Source organism: Thunnus maccoyii, chromosome 6, assembly GCF_910596095.1.
Source record: "Thunnus maccoyii chromosome 6, fThuMac1.1, whole genome shotgun sequence".
NCBI classification, from domain to species: domain Eukaryota; kingdom Metazoa; phylum Chordata; class Actinopteri; order Scombriformes; family Scombridae; genus Thunnus; species Thunnus maccoyii.
The window spans coordinates 9,536,872-9,555,754 of record NC_056538.1 but is presented as its reverse complement, the minus strand read 5'-3'; the positions used below and the strand labels follow the sequence as shown (position 1 = coordinate 9,555,754).

At 40.0% G+C, this 18,883-nt stretch overlaps 1 protein-coding gene across 11 annotated transcripts in view; it reads left to right on the top strand.

The window, feature by feature from the left end:
- Positions 1–18,883, top strand: part of rap1gap2a (RAP1 GTPase activating protein 2a) — an 83,435-nt gene that overhangs the window by 51,310 nt on the left and 13,242 nt on the right. For 6 of the 11 annotated variants that reach the window (XM_042413878.1, XM_042413876.1, XM_042413871.1 and 3 more), the window contains 2 exons: positions 10,143–10,227; positions 16,047–16,082. In XM_042413878.1, the coding sequence (XP_042269812.1) occupies positions 10,143–10,227; positions 16,047–16,082 (121 nt within the window). The other 5 variants (XM_042413874.1, XM_042413875.1, XM_042413873.1 and 2 more) reach the window with 5 other exon arrangements.

Genomic DNA, 18,883 nt, shown 5'->3' with positions numbered 1-18,883 from the left:
TATAATAGAAATTTTTGAAACAGTTGGTCCTCGATTTCAGACAGAAGTGCACAAGCAAGATCTAATTCTTGACTAATATAAAACAACTGTCACTGGCAGATTTATATCAGCCATAGCTGGCCAGCTAATCAAGCTAACTCCATGAGTTGGTTGCTGTCTCTAACTTTTTACCTTTTTAATAAAAGGTTTTGGAAAGGCTAAGTAAAAAGACAAGACCCTCCCCACGCATCCTGTTTTGTTATGAAGACAAATCCAATGCTAGACAGGTCTGTTGTGCCTAGTTACAGTTGCCAAGCTATGATTGGATGAGCAGGGGAAGGGTTTCATGAAGGGTTCCTTTGTGAAACTTTGTAAGATAAGATACATATTTTCCTCTGCATTTGCATTTGTATAGTGGCAAGGCTATTTATTCTTTTCATTTGAACTCTTTGTCGTTACTCTGCAGAAATTTAAAAAATGGTGCCTGCCTGTAAGTAATCTTTAAAAAACATTACTGCAGCTGGTGGAAGATTCTGAACATTTGCTCTTGTACAGAGTGAGAACATGGCTGGACAGATGAACTACAGCTGATGTTTTAAGTGCTGTCTGTGTTTTCTTGACCACCTTACACACTTTTTCCTTGTTGTGTAGTGCCTTCCCTCCTCTAACTGTCAGACCCTCCTCCTCCTTCTCCTGCTGTTCAACACAACCACTTTTTATTCACTGACTCACTTGTATTTCCATTCCACCGTCTCTCCCTGTTTTTCCTCTCTACCCTCATTTACTCCCTCTTTTAAACTCTCCCTTGTTCCACTTGTGCGTGTCACTCCTTTTGTGATTAGCAGCTGCAGGGGACCATGAGCGGGCTCACACACACACACACACAACATGCACATATTTGATTGCACTTGAACTCACATGTCTCTTTGCTGTCTGTTTGTACAAACATGTGTGTGTTTGTCTGTGTGTGTGTGTGAGCTAATGACAGTCAGCCTCGTCTCGGGGTGTAACGGATGAGATAGTATTGTCTCTAACAAGTGTCCAGAGACCCACCCAAGACAGCCCTATTTACCCAGCTTTGCACTGGGGATTTAGAGCGCTATTTTTAGTCTGCAGAGATTAATTTATTTTTTCTCTCTCTCTCTCTCTCTCTCTCTCTCTCTCTCTCTCTCTCTCTCTCTCTCTCTCTTTCTCTCTCTCTCTCCCCATACCTCGCTCTGCGGCCTTCTCTCTTTCAGCGATCTGTCTGACATCCATTCACTCTGTGCCTTTCCCTTTCTGTCTACATATCGCTCTCCTTTTCTCCTTTCTGCTCTGGTGTGGCTATCAGCTAGTCTGAAGTATTTAATGTCATCCGACAGATGCTTAATTCTATTTTTCCTTCGACTCAAGTCAGTGAGACTGGGTGAGATTGGGCAATGATAAAGAGGAAGTGGCTCTCTGAAAATGAATAGGATTAGATAGGATTTATGGCATTTCCAGTGAAATGACAGCAAGAGTGGTGATGCCAGGCAACTATGTTTTCCACTGCAATGCAGTACTTTGCCAAAGGACGAAAAAACCTCTGCTCACTCAGATCAAATGTGTTTAATCCAAACCTGATGCAGACCCTTAGATCTAGTGAACCAAAAGAGAGTAATGGTCATTTTTACAAAATATGTTAAAATGCATGTTCACACTTTATTAGCGCATCGAATAAAGACGCTCATTTTTTGTCATTTGCCAAAGCTCTTGACACATTAGGAGTGGCTGTTTGAGTTTGCAAATGACAAAATATGAAAGAGAGACTGAAGCGTTTTACCGGAGAGCAAATTTGAATGACATCAGCGTGTGTATGCCTAGACTAGATATTCTGAAAACAGGAAGTAATTGAAAAGAGCATTTAGATAACACCTTTTCATCATTTTAAACACGTGTGAAACACTTACATCTCTTGATCTCTTCAGGTGTTCACACTACTTTTTAAAATTCAGAATGAGCTATTATTCAGGTGTTTACTAGATAAAAGGGCTCCACGTGAATGCGCCAGATATAGTCACCTAATATTCAAATTACCATCCAAATAAAGTGTGATTAACTGCATAATGCACAACCGTAGACAAAGAAACAAACATGATTCAGCCCTTGGCCTTTATCAGTGTCTCCCTGCTGCTGAGAAGTAAGTACACGTAAATGTCTATCAGAGGTCTCCTGGCAGCCAGACAGAAAACAACACTGACATTTCAAAGCTAAGACAAAAGCTGCAGTTCATAACCTTTTACCAGCTTGTTGTATTTCCCTTTGGTGTTTGGATGTAAATTCAGTGTCACAGATGTCCTGTGCGTGTGAGTGTCAGAGAAGCCCGTTTGTGATCTTTCAAGTCAGTGTTTAAGTCAATAATTTGGCTGCAGTTCTTGGTGAGTGTTTCACAGAGCACAGTTAAATGTTACAGTGAGCTATTGGAGTATCATCTGGGGTAACAAACTTTTTAGAGTATAATTAACCTGGTTTCTTTGGGAGGAACTGAATGACACACATACTCATAGTTTCCTTGGGCGGGACTGTGTGTGTCAGATGTGTGCCTGGAGAGGGCGAGGCCTTTCACTGGTGTCGGTGCAGTCTAACACTTGGATTAATTACAGAAATAATTGAGCGAGGAGAGGAGAGGACGGGGGAGGACGTTGGCAGAGAAGGAAGGCGATAAAGTGAACCAAGATGACAGGTTGAAAGAGACAAATAGGAAGAAATTGAGAAGAATTGGAAAAGATGAAGGATTACAGAGAGAGGAGGATGGCTGTAGCCCAGACAATCCTGCAAGCTGATTCATACTTTTATTCCCTACGTACTCAGTTTGACAGAGGCACAGATTGAGTCTTTCGAGCTGTGTGGGTGACATAAATGTTAGAGGGCCTGCAGGCTAGGAAGATTAAGTGATGAAACTTTCGTCAGAAATTCTGTAGGTTTATTTGAGTTTAAGATTCAACACAGGCAGTCTTTTTGAGATCAAAAGGCAACAGCACATCACATCACATCACATCAGAAATTACTTACATTTAAAAGATTTGCCTTTTGTTTGCCCTCATGTGTGCAAACTATGGAAAATGTATTGTATGTGAGTTAATAATTAATTATTTAACTGATTGCAAGATATAAGGTACATTTTCTTTACTTAAAAAGGCAAGAAAATAATATGAACATGGTAGAGAAAACACAAGCAACTTCAAGGTTTTGTGTGTTTGCACACACAGTATGTGCACGTACATAGTTTTCAGGCTGTCACATTAAGAAGTGATAATGAAAGGAAGTGAATAATGAAGTGTGTGTTTAGTTGTTTTTTCTTTGTATAATGTGTTCAAATAGAAATTAAATGAAATGTGTTTACACCTGCAACAAAACTCACACATGCACAAAATCCATTTTCAGTGCTCCAGTCTATCTTTAGTCAGAACTGCTAAATGAAAAGGTTATTTACTTCTACATGCCAGCTCTGTAGTTAAAGGACCAGTATTTTTTTTGTACAAATGCATATATTAATTTATAAAAGCAGTGATGGCTCTTCTCAGCAGAGACCTGTTGCTCTCCTGCTCCTCCTCACCCCCTCACTATCTGTCTGTCTACATCTCTTCCTCTTATTGATAATGAGAGCGTTTCAGGTTGTCTGGCTGGACAGTCTTATCTCCTGTCCGCTGTCATCTTCGTATCTATTCATATCACAGTAAGAGAGAAAGGGCCAGGCTTGACGTTCCCACAGGAAACAGCTTGTGACTTAGAGTGCAGTTGCCTTCTAATTATTGCTCTTCTGACCTCTCCACATATCTGCACATGTCCTGGATGCCTGAGCTCTCCTGTTCAACAGCTGACTGACTCATACAGTACATCGGTTTCTTACTTCCATGTGGAGTGGACTTTGCACTGACAACTGATATATAGCACTATGTAAACTGCTGTTTAAAGGGCGTTGGAAGACATGAAAACAGCCCTTCAATTGATCCTACATTATAACAGATGAACTTTAGTTATAGTTTTCCACAATCGATGGGATTAGATTTGTTTCATGACAATTGAATAATTGAACAAAATCTCCCAAAATCAAACAAAAAATAAAATTGTATGTGAATAAAAAAACATTGAAACCAAAAAATGACCTTAGTATAAAACTTACAATAGAACTGTACAAGAGTGCTACACTTGATTACAATATTCTTTCTCTGTCACTTTTTTCAGTTTCACTGCTGAACTTTTCAGTTTCACTTCTGAATTTTTCAGTTCTGACATAAAGCTTTTGTGTAGGCAGGTCTTACAGGGCTGTGTCCCCATTGGCCAGTTACATTTGGAGGGACAGCTCAATGGTCTAGAAGTAAAACAAGTGGTACAAAAATGACAAATTCAGTAGCGAAACTGAAAAAAGTGACAGCAAAAGAGCATCCCGGTCAGTGAAAGTAAATTAGAGAATATTGAAATCAAATGTAGCACTCATGTATAGTTTTATTGCAATTAATCCTGAGAGGAACATGAATGTCTGTACTAAATTTCATTGCGATCCTTCAAATTGTTGTGGAGATATTTCACGCAAAACAATAAATGTCAACCTCATTGTGGCGCCAGAGAAACAGTGATCACCAAAGTCAGTAGGTTTCATCCTTTGGAGACCAGAAATGTCTTATTTTAATTTAATACCAATCCATTTAATAGCTGTTTAGATATTTTAGGTTGGACTGACCTTAACCATGGAACTAGCATAGCTAAAAGTTTGGAAAAAAAAAACTGGAAGAGTCAATCTTTAGCACCATTGATTAAATACATTCAATACTCATCATACCTTCTATTTATACCCCCTCAAAGTGCTTATCAGAGCTGCAACTGCCATGTCCATTATGTAATATTGCACAGGATTCTGCTGTGGGATGTCATTTTTTATTCTCAGTCTACTTTAATATATGTCAGGGCTGATGGTTTCTACCCACAGCAGGCTGTCTTTTTATGTTCCCGGCCCTCTACGCTCTCTATCTTTTTCAGCTGTTGTCTTTCTCCTTTTCTCTGTCTCCAATTACTGTTTTATTAACTCCATTAGGGAAGCCATCAGTTGTGTAATTGGCCAATCGGCATGAGGATCAGGCTCCTTATCAAGTTTCATAACAAATATGAAGCCCAACTGGAAACAGGAGTGCGCAGTAAGCCCCAGGGATATAGGCTTCATACCCGCGACCCTCAGTTCACCCTCTCCTCACTCTTTGTCTCTGTCATCCGTTTTTTTATTTTTATCCTCTCTGCACCGTCCATCCCCTAATTTCATGTTTTCATCTTCCTGTCTCCTTTTCCTGTGATCCATCCATCATGTAGGGATGTGCGCTGTCCATCACACACACACTTTCTATCACTCTTTTCCTGTCTATCTCTGTGTCCGCTAACCTTATCTCAGGGGTGTAATCAATACATGAAATAACTGAGATGTATTACAATCTCTCCCGCTCGCTCTCTCTCACACACACAAACACGCACATTACCGGCATCATTAGATAAACATGATGACTGTGTAGATGTAATTACTGTTGAATCAACCATAATTAGTGCCAGCCAAATGCCAGCAGGATTATAGACATGCTGCTGTACAAGAAAGGTACATCTTGTGCTAGTTTGGATGTAAATGTGGAGCAAGATCTGCCCTATTTTTTGCCCAGCAGCTTTACAACCACTTAATCTTAGCTCCAGGTGATAGAGTTACACTTTGTTCATTCATTTGAGGAAATTCACCCAACAACAGCAATTTCCTAAAATCCTTTAAAGAGCATGTTTATTGTTGTGGATGAATGAATTTTTCAGAGGTGACTTCACTGTTCTTGGCAGAGCACCCAGCCAGAGAGTCGGACAAACCCGCACAGCTGCCGCATGTTCCACACAGTCACTTTTTACTGTGCACTGAAATAATATAATTGTGTGGCAGCCGCTGCACTTTGGCTCACCGGGATATTACTGCCATGCGTTGTTTGTGGCGGCTGGGAGCCAGAGGTTTGAATGTACTTTGACCTTATAATTTCATTTAACGGTCTGGCTTGCTTACTTCCTCAAAGCCAACAATGAAGGCATCAACAAAACAAAGAAAAGTCACCCCTGATCAAGGAGAGCCCAGATTGATTGCTCAAAGCCCATCTTATGAAGTGGTGTTTACAGCCCACTTTTTCTCTACGTAGGCACAGTGGTGCTTTGAGCTAAGTGCTAACATCAGCATGCTAACATGCTCAAAGTGACTATGTTAACATGCTAATGAATACCATGTACACCATCTTAATTTAGCGAGTTAGCAAGCTAACATTAGCTAATTAGCGCTACACAAAAAGTGCAGTATTGGACATGTAAAAAAAGGCCTGACGATAGCACTAGATAAAAGGTTAAGGGTGATTACAATTAATTCTGAGGGGGACATGCATTTCTGTACCAAATTTCATGGTTATTCATCTCACAGTTGTCAAGACATTTGACTAAAAAGCAGAGATGTGAACCTTATGGTGGTGCTAGAGGACACATCATTAAGATTGGGGAACACGAATGTTGTTTTGTAACCCATCCAAAAAATGTTGAGATAAATAGTCTGGACCGCAGTGCAGGACTGGCGACTGTCATTGCCATCCCTAGATGTTAGCAGCATGGCTAAAAAGACTGTTTTTAACACTAACAACACGATACCCTACTAGTGTTACTCCACTTTGTATCTTTGTCTCCCATTGGTTCCCCTTTCAGCATTCTTTGTCTTTTTTCTTGTTTTCCCATATTCTTTCCTTTACCTCACTCTCCTTCACCAGAATCCACTTCTCCTGCCTCACTCTACCTTTTTGTCTTTGCCTCAATGTTACATATTATGCCATTTGATGATGTTCTTAAGCAAACCACTTTCCTTACCAGATATCCACCCTCAAAATTTAGATGTGAGAGGCATGTAAGCACTAATGAAGCATTCAAATGAAGCAGTCCAATCAATCCACACTGACTTTGACCAAAAATAGTTTTCAAATAGGCCCCATGAGGAGTATAGCTACAGGCAGAAAACAGGGTTATTTAATTTAATGATTCATTGATTTTATTCACTATTGGCACTAACGGTGTAATTCTGCCGCCCACTATGGTAAAACATGGGAACATGATTACTCATTACAGTTAATAAGTTCACAGCATAGAAACAACAGGAGATTTGTGCTATTAAACTGACTGCCTATGATGATTACGTCACATTTGCAAGTCTCTGCGTCAGTGTGGATTGATATATGTATAAACATAGAAGTGCATTTTCATGAGAGGGTCGAATGACGGACAAACTCAGAAGGGCTTGTGTGAATTGTCCTGTAGAGACTGCACATTCTCATTTAGCCCTCTTTCCATACTTCCCCTCCCCGACTCACTTTCTCCATGACCTATTCTTCCCAAATTGTTTCTTTGCTCCCTCCCTCCCTTCCTGGGTGGGAGTCAGTAGCTGTGACGTAGCTGTTGTTTCATCACCGCAGAGACAGCCCAGATGGCAAGGACGGCAGCTCCTCGTCTTTCCCTCCCTTTCTCACGGACACACACACAATTTTCCTCTGCAAAAAGCATCTCTGTGTGCAGGTGTGAGTAAGCGTGTAAGTCAGCAAGAAAGGTGTCGTCATGTAGAGACACACAGCGGGGATCCGCCCCAGGGACAGTGGTCTGAACAAGCTTTTGCTTTTCACAGGTCAGTGGTCGAAAACACACGCTGTCCTCTTTACGTCAGGCTGATGAGAACAAAGAGAAAGAACAATGAACAACATCCAGCACTGTAAACTCTCTCAGTCTGTTTTGGTGTGTGACGCTCATTCCAACATTGTCCACCCTTGACCACTGTGAGCTAACATGCTGCAGTATTACATAGACAAGGGGACACAGTGGTACATTGTGTGAATGCTGAGCCTGTGGGAAGAACTTGCCAAAAAATGAATCAGGGTTTAGGTTCGGTCTGAAGTGGTTAATGAAGACTCCAGTGTGCTTTGGCTGTGATTTTTCACCTTTGTTTGGGAGTCTTTGATCCTCAGTAGACATTTTAAGACTTGAACAGTCAAGGATTAAAATAGTTACTTATTGAATTCACCAGAGAGGGGAGGAACTGTTAGTGAGAATGAAGCCATCATTTGGTGCATCATGTATGCCATACCAGAGCTTTTTTTGTTACCATTCAGAGCTCCACATCAGCAAGCTATCGCTACCTCAAGCTCATATTTCACATTTTTACAGTGTCTGATTGAAAGCTTTTCTGCTCACAACCACTTGACATAGCTACATCAGAGAATAGAGATCAAGCTATTATGGTTTCAGCTAATGAAAGGAAAGAAGTGGCATATTCATTTCACATAAACACTCAATTAAATCTCTCGGCTTGCTCTTCCATCTACTAAATCTGAAGTGATCAATTACAGCTTAACACTCCGGTAGAAACCCAGATAGCAAAATGAATCCACACACGGTACCACATTCATTTTTGCAATTTAAACATTTCACGCAACATTTATATGCAGGACAAGGACAAAAGGGTCTCACATGATATTGTAAAGCAACAAGCTATAGGTTATAAATGACTGCCAATTTATAACCAACAAGCCCTACTGGAGTAGAGGCAATGATAAATGGATACTGGTGTCTGTGGTTTGAAGTGCTCTCTGCAGCTCCATAGCAGGGCTGGAGACAGATTACTGCACCTGAGCTCCCTTTTTTATCTTTTATGTGCTCATAAACTTTTTAGATTTTTTGATCATATATTCAGGATGAGAGATGTCCATCACCAATCATCATATCTGAAGTTGCTACTTCAGAAAACTATTGAATTTGATCAGAATAGATTTCTGGGGTCAAAATAACCCTCCTGCTGTCTCACCCTGACAGCTAAACGTTTAACATCTGGCATCATTAGTGTGCACTCATGCCTCTAAGTAAAAAGTGTAAAAAAAAAAAGGGGGAAGAGGATTCTAACCCCAAATGACTTTTCAAGTCTGCTTGACAGCCCCCCCCCCTGGGACTCCAGAGAGCATATTAAAACAGCGGAGACCTACCTAATACTTCACTGCATGTTTTTTAACAGGCTCTGTGGTTCAGTTTGAAACCCTGGATTGTAGAAAATTAAAAAGTTAAAGAAACAGACTGCATTGTAATTGTATGACTCCTTGTTTAAAGTATGTTATAGCCCAACCACATATATGAACTACCAGACTAACAGCAGTGAAAAAACTTACAGTGAATAAATTCTCACTACTCACCTGCTGCTGAGAACTGTCTAATTATAAAATAGGATCCAAACCTGTTGCCATAATACTGGTGATATTTTGAGTGAAATCCAGAATAGTACCAGATGTGATCTGTCTGCTATTTAATGTTATGTTTTTGCAGTTAATTTCAGCTTTTTATTTAGCAGTTCAGTTGTTCAATTCCAGCCCTGTTTTCATGTAGCAGTTTGATAGCTGTACAGTTAGCTGGTTATTTAGCTGTTGAGTTAGCTTTACATATAGCTGACCAAATTAGGGCTGATAATTAGTACCTTTGAAATTACATCTATGAATGCAATACTGTAAATGTATATCTTTTATGTGTTTTTAATAGTTTGGGTTTTCTTTGTTGGTCTTTAATATATAACAGTGGTGTTTGAGAGCTTACTAGGCCATGGCTACACGGACAATACTTGTTAACCGTTGATTTTAGTTTCTTGAGGGGAACTGTTGATAAAAATAAAATTATTGCATCATTCTCATTATTTCCCTCATTGCCTCTTTTGCTCAGGTCTAGTTCCTGAAAGAGGAATTGAGGAAACACACATTTTGCAAAAACGAGACATCCACAGCAGTTACACACAGTCAACGAGGGATGAGACTGAAGGGTTCAAACCAATGCAAAAGCAGGAAGTGGTCACTATATCATATGCAAAGCAACACACACGCACTTGTATAACTCAAGGGAATTTTTGCGAATTTGGGCAAAAATAATGACTGTTTTAGGGGGGAAATAGTGGTTAAACCATGTCCTTTATCTATACTAAAAGGACAGGACGTGTATCAGCCTAAACAAATTACAGCCAAAATGTCCTACATTAACAAATGAGGATGCGTGACCTTTGATCAAATGTGGAACACTTTTGTGGTCATAACCATCAGTAAATCAACTTTGTTTCTTCTTTGTTTTGTCCTTTTTCTCTCCAGGAAACAGGAGCTGTTGAACATCTCCAATGTCCCTTTGGGAGAATGTCCCCCCTCACCACCCCGCACTGCACCGCCCAGCATGAAGGTAGGAGACACACATATGGTTGGCTGTTCATCTGTACACACACATATTTTTAAATAGACATTGATTTACTGACTTTTTCATTTCATTTTGCCCTTTAGACCTTCAGGCCTACAAGAAAATCTATTGATTCTGATTACCCTCATTAAGAAATCGCTTCAGCAAGCAAAGCAGTTCAGTGACAAAATGTCACAAGAACTAAAAGTTCACAACATGACATATTACATAACTACACTGAAAGCAAAGCCAGGTCTTTATGTCTGATGTATGGTTTAATGTCACAACATCCATGGTACTATTTTCTCGTCCACTCTACACTTAAATTATACTCTGACAGCCTTTTTTTTTAAATAAAATGACAATTTGAAAGATTCAATTTATATCCATCTAAATATCTATGTAGATACACTATATTTGAATAATGAAATACATGCTCCACAGGTTGGGCACTTATGTTTTGTGTCATTTTGTAAAGCGTGTAAACTCAGGGTCATCAAGGCTATCCAAATTCAATTTAGTGCAACCTCTATTTAAGTAAGACTCTCCATAATTTATTTCCAATATTGCACTCAGAGAGAGTAAACATGGTGATGTCATTGTATAAATTGAACCCCACTCTTCCCAGTTGTGCTGACTTCAGATTTGGGTGATGTAATACTTTTTTTTCATCTGCTTGATGTTTGTTGGGTTGCAGCTGAAAGCAGAGAGAATAAGAGCCCAAAGCTCATGCAGGAACTGAACTGTGCTCTAAATATACTTCAAATTTTGACTTTAAATTTCTTCTCAAGACTGCTGAACTCATTACTCTGCTTTTTATTCTTTATGAACATTAGCTGAGTCTAGAGAACTAACTTGGACATTGTTCCTGCTCTGTGTGGCGGGAGGGATTGTCCGCCCAGGCCCCTAAGTTATTTCTCAAGGTCTTTATCTTACTAGGTGTCATATTCTCTCATTATGCTGCTTTTACTTGTAGCTCTGCTGCGACTTGGAGTCTTCGGGCTTGGTCTCTGATGCCAAATAAGGTTGTGTTATAAAAAGGAAATGCAATTGAATTATCGTGTGGTGAAGACTGATTCATGACCAACTACAGAAGGAAAAGGTTACTTTAATGCTTTATTCTTCAGCTAATGGAATCCTGACCAGAAATTGCCAAGTTCAATCAAACTGTCGTCAAAGGAAAGTTTAGCCAAAGCTGTGACTCTGCAAATTGAAAAAAAAAAGCAAGCTGAATAATGAGTCCCAATTAAATCCGTCAGACTATAGAAGATCAAATTTCTCAGGTGTTTTTCACACTGATTGATATGGTGACATATCATTGCACTGCACATATGGAGAAAACATTTATACGAGATTGTAAGTTGTGATGTTTTCAGACATTCATTACTCACACGGCATCTCTGAAGATATTTTCCATTTTTCCTCGAGCATGATAAAAGAGAGGTATGTATTGCAACGAGGCAGATTACCAGAGTGATATACAAGAAACAGATGATGGCTCCTGCGAGAGGGAGCCACGCTCTGCAGTATGTCACCTTGAACTAAGCCATCATTATTGAATCTGCTGAAGACAACACAGAGGGAGATAGCGCTGAGAGGAGGACAGGAATGGGAAGGATAAAGTTTGCTCACGGTGAGAACGACAGAAAGAGCTGATTGATTGAAATATAGTCAGGCCGTGGCAGGAAAAATAAAAGACCACGATACATGACAGAAATGTAACTCAAGTAGAAAACATTCATTTTCCTCTTGATGTGTGGTTGATTTCTGGTAATTATTAATCGGCAACCCACAATTTCGCTGTAAGCCAGAGTGGTCTAATGGTCAGATATTCATCATCAGTGTCACACTGGTAAAGAAGTTATGAACCTTATAATTTCCTACAATCACAGTCGACATCAAATCCATCCACAAGGTTGTAAAAATGTGTGAACAAACCACAGATTATTCTGAAGCCTAAAAAATTAAATATTTAAGTAATACACTACACTGACTTAACTGCAAATCCTGCAGATTCGTAAGCAAAAATATAATATGTTTTGGTGTAATCATGGTGTCAATCACATAACTCAAACCTCAGAGCTGAACCATGGGAAAATCCATGCAATGAAAATGATATTTCATAATTTAGTCACAGCTCTAATGCCAGGCTATCTCATCCTCAGCTGTGCTGGATAATGCATTACTCATTAATACAAAAAAAAAAAAAAATCGCATTTGATTGCACAGACTACATGTTGTTGCTACACAACGTAGTTATTGGCCTTGCCCCTCCTGTACAGTGGTTATAAACAGGAGTCTGCTGGGTGGACACACTGGTATGGAAATAGGGAATTTGTGCACCTGGCACACATACATCCTGGCACATTAGGAGCTATTGTGCTCTGCAGCTGTTTAGCATATGTTCTTGAATTTATATATGCAGACAGAACATCCTTTCATGAATAGAAAGGTGAAGCACATAAAGAACCATTTTAAATGGTTAGCACATGTGTTTAGGGTCAGAGATCAGGTGGTGGTGGTTAAACATATACAGTTATTTCAAGGGTAGGAAATAAAAGTTCTTGATGTCAGTTCTCACAGTTGTCACTGGTGTATGTGTTTGTCAAAGCCACATTCAGTCACACATTTCTTTCTGTTTTAGACTTTAGTGTTTATGTGTAATGTTAACAGTCAACTGTCAAGCTGAGACAGAAAACAAAACTTAGACAGTGTTAGAGAATCTGTGTGTGTTTTGTGGAGACACATGCACACTGGAATGACCTGTTCTGTTCTGACAAACGATTTAGTTTGCTGCCTGACTTGACTTTCCTGTTTAAGCTTTAGGCGTTAAATGGCAAAAAGGAGATTATAAGCACAAGAGAGGGAAGTCCTTTTCTAAATAGAGAAGGGAGGTAAGAATAAGAGGAAGACAGAGACAGAGAGGGCTCACATGTTTTAGCTGCTGTTGTTAAGGTAAGTCTGCATTTTGATTTAACCAGGTAGTCTGATACTGGGAGTAATTTGATATACGGTATAATGTTGTGTTCAGATTAGTTTGGGCTTGTTTGGGTTGGATTAGTGTGTTAACTGACTTACATGCCATTTCCCTTTTTATAATGAAGTTTCACAAGATTTAGAAATGAACAGATGTATCAGGGCTAGCTGTCTGGTGAACTTTCATAATGCTGAGTTTGAAAAAGCTTGAAGGTGAACAAACACATTTAGAAGTCAGTGATGTTCAATTTATTGATTGTCCTGTTTTACAGGTGATATCATCCTATCCTGCTATCAAAAATATAATCAAGAATTCATTAAACATTTTAAACTTAGAGGGGTTCAAGATCAGATAAAAGCATTTGGCAGTTTCAGTAGTCAGACACAACTACTCTAGAATTTTATTTCAATACATGTTACATCTAGTTTAGGAAGATTTTACAACTTCACATAACAGTAGAAACACTTTTGTAGACTCTGCATCTCTGAAACGTCTACATTTTCATGTCTTATTTATAGCAGATTTACTCCCACATGTACCATATTTCACCACAATCTTTCATAACCCAGAGACAAAGCCAAAACAGTATTGACTGAAGTATCAAATACCGATGTGTGTCAGCGTAAATATCAACCAGTGTGCCATGTTCTAGTACCTGTAATGGATCTGACAGAGCTCTGCTGTAACAGTGCTATAAGGGTGTTGCATCTGATAGCTGAGAGGGTGGGGCTGTCTTTCTCAGATCCATCTGTTCATCCACCCTTCGCCTTTTAGACCCAGAGGAAGAGTTGTGTTGTGAGCAGCAGAGAAGAGTCTGTGGATATAGGATAGGATGCAGTGCTAACTTTGGCTGAGGTACAGTTGTTTTTGAACAAGCCTCTAACATATCGCAAACAGAACTGAACTGGAAACAGCAAGTGACTTTGTGGATATAATAGGAAGAGCATGATGCTGATGGCGCTCATTTCTTGTCTGTTTGTCATAGTTTGACTGTAAACAGAAGGGCAAAGATTAAAAATTAAATTAAAAAAGAAAGCAACAGAACAATTGGAGTAGCTTAATTCAGTTCAATTACTGTTTTTCATGTTACATTCTGAAATATTCCTTTAATCCTGAAGCTAACATGATGGGACATGGAGGCTGCTGTCCCTGTGTGTGACATGGCATCATTGCTGTCAATGTGTATATATAATATGTTCATGACTTTACATGAATATGTGTGAATTTTAGCAGCCAGTGAGTCTGTCAGTCATGCAGGCAGCTGGTCTAATCTGCCTGCAGTCTGTGGTAGCCCCAGCGGGTTGCCATGGGTGATGAGAGATGCAGATGTTGTTGCTGGGTTAGAGAAACAGTCTAAACTGTCACGGTCAACAAGTTTGTGAGGATTAGGGAAAAAAACCCAAAAACGAATGATCTGAAGCTATTTTTGAGAAAAAAAACATCTATTAACCCCTCTCCTCTCTTTCTCCTGTTGCCCTCACAGTTACTTTTACACACACACACACATCATGGTAACGTGCAGTTGGCAGAGAGCATGTGTTGACTGCAAAAGCTGCTACCTAACAGATATAGACAGCTGTGCTTTCTGGTGTTGACTCCACAGGTCCAGCCACAGCGCTGTATCAGCTTACAACACCTTTAACTAGTTAATATTAACTCCTTGATAAGTTCTGTATGTGTATGTGGTTCTGTCGGCAAGGCAAAGGGAGTGATAGATTTATAGATTTTCAACTACCTGTGAGTACTGCAGCTAGCGTAGAGAATAACATTAATTTTATTAGTGCTGTTAGAATGTAGTAATGTACAGGTTGTTACTGGAATACAGTCATTCAAACGGCTGTAAAACACCAGTTAAACACTCCCCCAGCGGCAGACCTTCCTAGCTAAAGAGCTACAGTTCATTGGTAGGGAATTCAGTTCCTGGTTTCCTCCTGCTTTGTATTTTATGGTGGTATTGAATGGGCAGCATCCTACGCTGCTGTAATTGTGTGTGAGTGGCACTAGCTGTCAAAGTCCTTTAAAGAAGGTCATACAGTAGTTGATGTTTTTTAAGTTTTTATTTCAATTTAGTGACTTTGTAATTCAACAGCAGTGTACTGTGTAGAAGCCATCTAAAGAGGAAGCATGGGGCTGCTGTTGTAGAATGCTTTTCTTAATTTCTTCCTCTAAACCAGACTTTTTTTTTTAGAACAGGAAGTTAAATTTTAGTGCCTGAATTGACATGACTTTTAAGTGAGTGTGTATAGCCTAAACCCACCCTGCACACATGATTGCGATTACACATCACATACGTGCGCCAAAATCTGAGCACAAGACACAAAGCATGCAGACCATTATCACCCTCACAGCTTGTTTATGTGACAAGGTGGAGACCTCGGGGACGAGGATGTGTGAACACACTTAAGGATGCATGTGTTCGGGTGAGCGTGTGTTTATGTGTGTGTGTGTGTTACTATCTGAGGAAGTGGTTGCTTATCAGCGTGTGTGCATGTGGGTGTGAGAGGCTGTTGGGAAAGTATCTCAACTGCCCTGCCCTCTTGACACAGCTATGTTTATGCAGTGCAAGAGTGTCAGACACAGTGAAGCTGGTCAGCGAGATCTGCTGCTGTCAACACTAATGTTACCAATGTAAGAAAGTAAGAAATTTAAATTCAGACATCTGGGTTTTGTGTTGTCAAAACACTTGTATGAGTTGCAAATTAGAGCCAACTTTCAGGGTGACGACTGAGCTGTTGCACGGACTGAATGGTATTTGCTGTCAGTAGATTTGAAGGCTCTGGAAGTCAAAGTTTAGCATTGTTACACCCTGTTTGACATATTTTGTATTCTTCCTTGGTCTCTGTTTCAGTCTGCAGAGTTCTTCGATATGCTGGAGAGAATGCAGGTATGAAACAATTCTTTCTTCTTTCCTCTGACATATTCCTCTCCCTAATTCCACCATGTCTATTCTCTCCTTTCTGTTTCTCCTCACCTTTCTGACTTAATGTCTGAGCAATAGTTGCCAATGTGCAATAGCTGCATGTCCATATAGAACATGAATTAACTTCATGAGATAGTGTCTATCCTCTCTCTTTTTCTCTGACCACCACCAGGATTAATATATACATGGATGAGACAGACGTTGATGATTTAATCAGTGTACAGTAGGTCAGCCTGCTGGGTTCAGTCTGTTGCTCAGATTGGATAATAGGCATGCTGGGGGCAGAGAAGAGTAGTACTGGAATTAACTGAACTGGCGTACAACTATTTTCTCATCCTCTGTATGGAATTCATTGATTTTTTTTCTTTCTTCTGAACAAAGTCTGTCTCTCTCTGTATGTGGCCACTTTGTGCCCTCCACAAGTCCCCAAGGACACAGCTTTGGGTAGTCTAAGGACAGATAGTGATGTAAAAAGGGAGAAGAGGAGGAGAAAGGAGGTTGGGGGGTTAGAAATGAAAGACACATTCAAAAAAAGGCGACGAGGGAACAAGCAGTCAAAGGAAGATCCAAAGAGAGAGAAAAGGGCTTTTTGGAGCTTCTTTTTGTGGGGAAAAAGGATTCATGGTTCACGATGATCTCGATCACGATCTCCAAGATGCGTGAGCTGGTCTAGTCACTGGAAATATTCATAATTTAAGAACAGAGTGACCCTTCTTATACACAGCTGAGCAGACTTACAGTCAAGTAGGTGTGAAGTCACCAGGCACTGAAAGGAAAGAGCAAAGAAAGTAGTTTTAATGTAGCAACCCACAAAAACAGCTCATTAGTCTACCTAAAAAACCTCTCACCACCTCTCTAAACCAAACCCTTAAAGGGTAGTTATATATTTCTTATTACCAACAAATTAATGCCATGGAAATTCAAAATTCAACATTAAATTTTTCCTACCAAGAATTGCCTGTGTAGCCAAAGTTATGCAAGTCATAGGGAGGATGTTGGTTTGAACGGCAGGTGTACAGATTGCAGGACTTTGACACTGTAGACCAGGTTTGTATCCTGTGCCCCCTCTGCTTAGGTTTAGAAAACAAAACCACTTTGGTAAAGTTAAGAAAAGTCTGTAGACTGTGGTTTTGTTTAAACATTAACTAAGTAAAAACATGATGTCTTGTGCTTTGAGCCACTGTTGACTTTTACAGTATTTAACCAAGATCACAATCAATCCATAACCTTAACCAAGTGCTGTGGGTGCCTTAATATGACCGTGAAAAACAATGCTGTGGTTGACATGTTGTCAGCAAACATTTTGCAACTTGGCCAATATGTTCATCAGCAACATGTCCTCATTACCTTGTTAAAAAACATAAATATGCAGCATTACGTTTTTTGCAAAATGTATTTACTGTTGCAAATTGGTAGTATATAAACACAATTTCTAGGACACAGAGTTGGAATGTGGGCACTGTAGTTTATTTTAGGGTTTTTCACACTGCATTAGCCCAGGGCTAAAAAGTATTCTTATAACCTCCTTAGCTGCGGGCTGAGAAAGCTTTCACACTGGCACAATCCTGGCACATTTCAAAGTGGGCTAACTCCGACTTTAGCCTAGTGCTTGCTGGCCAGGTTTAGCCTAGAGTTTACGTGGTTATCCCCTGAAAATCGCCTAAACACGGGGCTAAAAGGTGCCAGTGTGAAACAGGGCTAAAGTAAACACTGGAGTAGTCACGTGTCGTTCAAGAATGTAAACACTAGTAGATAGTATCTAGATGTGGACTAACGCATTGTTGGGTTTGTTCTTTTCATCTGATTAGTTGACAATAAGGAAAACATAGAAAGCACCAGCCTCATCCTTTAATTTTGAATAATAATTTTCCCTATAATGACACAGAAGTTATGGGGACAGGGGCTGGGACATGCAGCAGGACACGCTGACTGAAGACATCAGCATAGTTATTTGAAAAGTGTAGGCAGCAGGTAGATGACAAGTCAGTCAATGCAGCCTGATGATCAAAGAGTCTCATGTACACACAACTGTGCCCCTCATCCGTCTTTTCTGCACCTCAGCTGGCATCGACCTGCTTTCTTGAGCTCTGCCACCTATAACATTTGGATCCCTCCGTGTTCAAAGGGTGCTGCCATACTGTAATCGGGATGGTGCTGATGAAGGTCACCTATTTGATCCCCATCTCTTCTTTTCCCTCCTCTCCTAACTTCACCCACCCCTTCCTCTTCCTTTGTCTTGTCTCCATCTCTCTCTCTATGACTGAAAATTGAAGCCTCTTAAGGGCGCCTTTGTGATCAGTCTCGTATTGTTGACAATGACTCCCCTGTGACTGTAACAGCTGCTGCATCAATATGCGCTCAGACCATTACAGACTAGAAATGTGCCTGTGTGTGTGTGTGTTGCCTGATTTTTGGTATGATTGGTGGCATCAGATGGTGTGTGTGTGTGTGCGTGTTTATTTAGAAGTCCACATACATGTGCTTATTTCCTTACATCTGTTCTCGTTCATGTACGCAAGCTGTTCCACTGGGCCTGTACTGTAATTGGCCAATTTTCTATGTGTCTACCAGATTGGTTTTTTCATATCTGCATACACTGTATATACAAAACACTGCAGACTGAAAAGCCTCAGTGCTGCTGCCAAATACTGTAACAAATGAGAAAAGGAAGACTTATCATGTCTGGAAGCTGGAGAAAGGGAGGATGACTAAGTGTCTGTATTACCTGTATGTGTGTGTGTGTATATGTGTGTGTAGGAAAAGTG